General features: G+C 31.9%; 2 protein-coding genes across 2 annotated transcripts; both read right to left on the reverse strand.

Moving 5' to 3' along the window:
* Positions 1 to 1,492: 1,492 nt before the first annotated feature.
* On the reverse strand, positions 1,493 to 2,860 carry LOTGIDRAFT_106220 (hypothetical protein; the record flags this gene model as incomplete). The annotated part of the gene is made up of 3 exons (XM_009061824.1): positions 1,493 to 1,729; positions 2,358 to 2,595; positions 2,781 to 2,860. 3 exons carry the CDS (start codon positions 2,858 to 2,860, stop codon positions 1,493 to 1,495), a joined length of 555 nt encoding a protein of 184 aa, XP_009060072.1.
* A 597-nt stretch (positions 2,861 to 3,457) lies between these two features.
* Positions 3,458 to 5,418, reverse strand: LOTGIDRAFT_154102 (hypothetical protein; the record flags this gene model as incomplete). Its single annotated transcript, XM_009061825.1, has 4 exons — positions 3,458 to 3,641; positions 4,504 to 4,608; positions 4,825 to 4,934; positions 5,239 to 5,418. 4 exons carry the CDS (start codon positions 5,416 to 5,418, stop codon positions 3,458 to 3,460), a joined length of 579 nt encoding a protein of 192 aa, XP_009060073.1.
* Between the last annotated feature and the right edge of the window lie 582 nt (positions 5,419 to 6,000).

Consider the following 6,000-nt stretch of genomic DNA (forward strand, 5'->3'; position numbering starts at 1 on the left):
GTATAATTTATTATTTCCTAACACAAGATTGATTTTTTATATTGAAGACTGATACAACTAATTTAGCAAAAATATAGATACCGTTATCCATTTGAAGAGTAAATAGCATTTATTATACCATTCAAATCATGTGCTTCCTGCAATATCCAGAATGTCAACATATCCAGAAAAGCCTTGTATGTATAAATATTTATCATGAGGTTTTGATTTTGTATATTAATGATGGTTGTAATAATGTGTACATTCCAAATATTACATAATAATACGAGGGACCTGATTTTTAATACATTTCTCCGTCCTAATATTCCATGCTGATGTATTATGTATGAGCCTTTTAAGTTATATATTAGTAATTTGCATATTATATGGCGCCTAATTATATTAAATAAGATGCTATTAAGAAAGCCATTTCCGAATAACTTGCATAAAATATTACAAGAGGCTTTTCAAACTCTGTAAAGTAATTCTAAATCAGTTTTGTTTCTTTATTGACCAAGTATGTAAAAACCACAATTGCTTAAAACATAATTATGTTACGGTGAATTTGATAATGTTTTGTAAATTAGCATGGTATAAATGTAAGTAAATAATACTTGTATTCTAAAAAACACTCACTGCACTGGGAGATGAGATGTCTCATTATATCATTGCTGTCATAATAACTGCTCAACTTGTATGTGGTGCAGTTTTCTTAAGCACTTGAATTTGCAATTTATTGACATTATGTGAGCAAATAGTCTAGGAGAAAAGTTTCAGCTGACCTCAGCTGTCTGGAAAGCTTCATCATATGATATTTGTATGGACGGGATGAAAGAGATGTATTTATGTTATAAAACCATAGACAATATTAAACCATGGTTATTATTTATTGACATTAATATTTCTGTTATATTCTATTATTGTTAACATTTTAAGTTAAGATTTTATTTGTTTTGTTTTTCCATTGTGTTACGGTTTCCTATAATTTAACAATAATTCCATGTACACATTCTGTTCATAATAAAAGATATTTTTTAATGTTATTTAATAAACATCTCCGGCCAGTACAACATTGCAAAGCATAAAGATTACATATTTTTGAAGTAAAGGAGTCTACCAATCTTAGTATTTGCCTGAAACATTAGAGCACATGGCAAACATGCAAGAGTGTCAGATAGTCAACCTGAGCATAGGAATCTGCAAGATCATCCCATCACACCAGTCTTATCCTATTGAAAATTTCTAGACACATCCATTAAAAAGGTGTGTGTGCTTAAAAACAAGATTTTAACTGAGTCTTTCATCCCAGGGTCAACAATAAAAGTTGGGTAAAAAAATATGGTGCAGTTTGGGTTTCCATTAATGTCGGTTATTGTTGATTTTTGGTGAAAACATTTCTTTAACCTTTATTAAAAAATATGATATATAACAAAAAACAATGAGAAAAATATTTATAAATATACCCAGTAAATTGGCCAACAGTGACACTTTAATGATATTGATGGTGTTGAGCTCAATTTCCTAATGCAACAGAATCTCTTATTTCAAAAGGATCTGAAAAGCCTTTCCTACTTATTAGAAAAATCTCATCTACTTTAAAATTTACTGGTTTCCAGTTTTGTTTTAAATCATTTACTACTCTTTGAATTTCATTGTGCTTGAATTGACCTAAAGTCAAATGTGGTTGAAATCCTTTTTCATTGATAACATTTAAGTCATTAAAGTTAGGAAACAGTTGCTGAAGATGATTCTGTAAATCCATAACAGATGGATGAAAAATGTCTGTCCTTGCAGGAATGTTAACATCCCATTTCTCAGAATATGGGATTGGAGGCTTTGTTCCTGTTACCTTTGATTTACTGACTGCAACTTTGACAGGTGATTCCTTGGATGAGGTAATTGGAAATGAGTCACTCTCTCCTGGCAGCCAAATGGCATTTCTTAAATTATGAAGACCAACAACAGACATGTTGCTATCTTCCACTTCCACTTCCTCTGGTTGCCAAACAGCATATCTCAGATTATCTAGACTGGGTACAGAACTACTGCTGTTTGAATTAACTGCTGGTCGATCTTTATTTGTTTGTGATGCCCAAACATTGGTCTTTTCTGGTATCACTAAAGATTTCTATAAAACAAGCATTTGAGTATTTAAGTTAAAGTTTGTCAATTATATAAAAGTCTAACAAATATCTAATTAAATCAATCAGGTTTTGGGGGCTCATATAAGGCATAATTGCAAAGAAACTAAATACATGGCACAACTTTGTAATATGGCAAATACAAAACAGAACAATTTTGCTTCAAACTGGCTACTATATGAAAGATGAATAGGCCTTGTAGCCTATTATTTTTTAATACCATACCTGAGAAGATACAGAATCTGTAGGCCTACTGTACTGCTGGGAATGTATCAAAGGTTTTAACCATAATCCACACCTCTGTCCATGTTCAAAGTATCCAATGGAATCTTTAGTAAAAACAACAGTAAAAGGTGCAACATTTTGTAATTGGTCTTTCAATCTTGGCAGTAAATTTGAGAATTCAGAATCAGGAGCAAATGGATAGATTAAGTTGATATGGGGCATCCATCTGTCATAAGCCTTATCAAATTTACTGAAAAAAAATAATGCATATCATGTAAATTGAAGCCTATAGTCATAGGCTATAAAAATGCATTTTCATACAGGCCTTCTTGGTGCATTTAGTCTATGCTTTCAAAAATTAAGGATAAAATCCATAATATAATGTAGGCTACATGGTAGAATTCCTCCAAATGCCTACAAAGTGGACATTCTTACCTTCTTATATTTTGAATTTGCTCCCATACACTCTTGGGTGGTATTATGACAACAGCACTTTTATTTGACTTATTGGCCATTTCGGGATCAAGGCATGAATAATGTCCAAACTTTTCTTTAAATTTATAATGATTGTTATCATAAGCTAATCATGCAAGTCCCGACTTTCACTTTGTTGTGAAATAATAGTGTCAGGGGAGGTAACTACAATAAGGGAGACTACTAAAATAACTGCAATTGTTGGTTTACCTTAGCATTGTCTCCAACTCATGCAGGGGTCATATTTATTGTTAGGGGAACATGATATAATAGCAATTTTATCTCAAATTTGTCATATAAGACAAGTATATGGAAATAAATTAAAATTTCATTAAACAAAAATCTGTTCAATCACAGAATAAAATTTTCCAACATCTCTTAAGCAAAATAAAATTATCACAAACATACTTTCATACATTTATAATAGAGAACAATTTATGAAATCATCAATTGATGAGAGAAAATCAGACTACAAATAAAAATGTAAAAAGACTTTCCAAGTTTTAAATACCATTGTAAATAACAACCTTCTGAACCTTTTAAAACATAAAAATTACTTATCAATCATTTTTAATAAGAAAGACTGAAATCCTGAGAAAGGATGATCCATTTTGATCACTTAAAGGCACAAAATACAACTAGAACTCATCCTTTCTTTTCAATTTTTCATTCTTTCGGTTATTTTTTGCGTCAATGCAACTATTAGTCACCCCAGTTCCTCGACATAAAACATCCCCCATATGATTTCTATTAAATAAATAATTATCATATATTTCTTCTTCTCCAACTTCACCAACAATATTACCACATAAATATCTCATTCTATAAAGAAAGTTTAAAATTTAATTCTTTTATTTGGTTTTTGATTTATTATAAGTTATAACACTCTGTAAACCATACTGTAAGATCTAATTGGACATTCAAGGGTATATTAGCATCTCATTTGGTGTGTTGCAAGGACATAAACAAAATGCTTATATTGAGAACTTTACCCACTACTAGTTACCAAGATCGTCTATGATTTTGAATTTTGCTAGAAAATGAGCAACTGATGTCACCCTTCAGTTGTCTGTGCACTGATCAAAATCCAGCAATTGAAGAGGATATTTCAAATGCTGCCTATCACTAGACTGTAAAATCTAGACTGTATATACAAAGTTCAAAGTAAGATTGTACATTTAATCTCAGATTGAAGTCAACCTCTACACACCACTTAAAGGGACAGATGCCATTTTTTTGGACCAATCATACTTTAGTCTCAGGAACGAGAATTTTTTAGCAAAGCTAATCAGTAATAGTGTCTACAGCTTAGCGTTGAAATTTGCGCCTTTAAATCCACGTGTGTCTAGAATTATCCCTGATTGAAGTATTTTTTACAGGAATTATGCAATTTTGTACATTTCCAGTACTTCTGTAGACTATTTACATATATTCAAGATTAAAATCAACCCCCAAAATGGTACATCCATCCCTTTAAAGTGACTTAGGAGTAAGAAAGGACTGTCGCCGAGATTGAAGCTGTCGAGTCGAAGCCCATAAGACTTGTTTGATCTTCATTATAGGTCCTGTAGACGGTGTCTCTACACAATGCATGCTCACTCTAAAGGAACACCTGGCGCCACATATCAATGATATACTTTTGTAATTTCCGTAAAGTCAACATTAGTATAACTGTATTACAAACCTTTGATGCCATCTGCCACCACTCATAATCATACCAGGTTGATTTGTGATGTCTAAACCAGGACCACTTAACTTAGTTACACCATCTACGTTTCTTAAACCCATTCTACAAAAAATAGATTAGGCGTTTTAGGCATGATAATACAAAAATCATAAGCCAATAAGACAAATTGTTAGAACAGTCTACCACTAAACGTACTGTATGATCAGTTTAATTTGGCTAAACTTCCGAAATCTTCATTTAAGACTTTTCTCAGGTTACAATCAATTAATGTACACAATTTTTCAATTACATATCATATAAAAAACAACAAAATCTTACGCATCAAATTTACTACTGCATAGTGTATCTAATATGTCTAAAACATCAGTTTCAGGTAATATTTTAACAGATTTCTTTTTTGAATGACTTTTATCAAATGCTTCTATAATCTGAAAAAAACAAAACTGTCAAATTTTGGGGAAACTGGCAAGAGGAATTTACATTGGTGGCAATTTTCTACCATCATTTTTTACACAATAACAATCATCTATTTGTTGCTTATAGCATTTCAGTTTTAAAGTTTACCCCAAACCAAGAGCTTTAAGTTTAGCAACATTACTTATTCCTACAATAAGTCACTGGTTTCTTCTAAAAGGTCATTAAGACAAGTTCCATGTCTTCTAAATGGACAAAGGCATAGAGGATAATCTATAAAAAAAAAACTTCAGCACCAAACTCAAGGATCTAGGCTACCTGATAAGCTAAAGAAAGACAACCATCACATCTGACAGACTTTGGCAACATAATACTGTCATCATCATCTGGCAATGAAGGGCTTGAAAACTTTAAATTGCCTGCTGAACCGTCAAATGTTTCTGGAATAATATCACCACTGGTACTCTTCACATCAACTTGCTGAAATGATTTCTCCATTGAGTTCAGAGAAATCAAAACCAACATCCAAAAATGATGCTTATTCATCTGTGGATATTCTAATTAAAATACAAATGCAGCAAGAACACTGAAAATGGAGGTAAGCTACGATCATTTAAAAAAAATCAAACTGACTTGTACCATAGCCTATGAAGCAGAACGGATGAAGCAGACTACATTTCGGCGCGTAATACGAATTCACTTCCGGTTAAGGGCAAACAAACAAGATGGTGGTTTTCTCAGTTACTTTTTACTGGTAAACTTTGTGTGTTTGTACGGTTTACAAACTGACCCTACTTTTGTCATATTAATCTGTTTGGCCACTCTGACAGTAGACCATAATAGGCATAAATATAACACCGACACAATTGATATATTCCATTTTACCAATCATTTTTTGTTTTAATTGAAATATCGATCTACGTCAAAATACTTCTGAAGTGAAAGTCTTAGATTGTCTTTGAGTTGATGGAAATACTTACCACAATGAAAATGAAATGTCTTTGGGAATATTAGATTTGAACCTGAATTGTTTGTTACAGTTTTCCTAAAGATGAGGTTTTGAGGAAAAAATGGGTGATG

This window comes from Lottia gigantea (genome assembly GCF_000327385.1).
Source record: "Lottia gigantea unplaced genomic scaffold LOTGIsca_5, whole genome shotgun sequence".
NCBI classification, from domain to species: domain Eukaryota; kingdom Metazoa; phylum Mollusca; class Gastropoda; family Lottiidae; genus Lottia; species Lottia gigantea.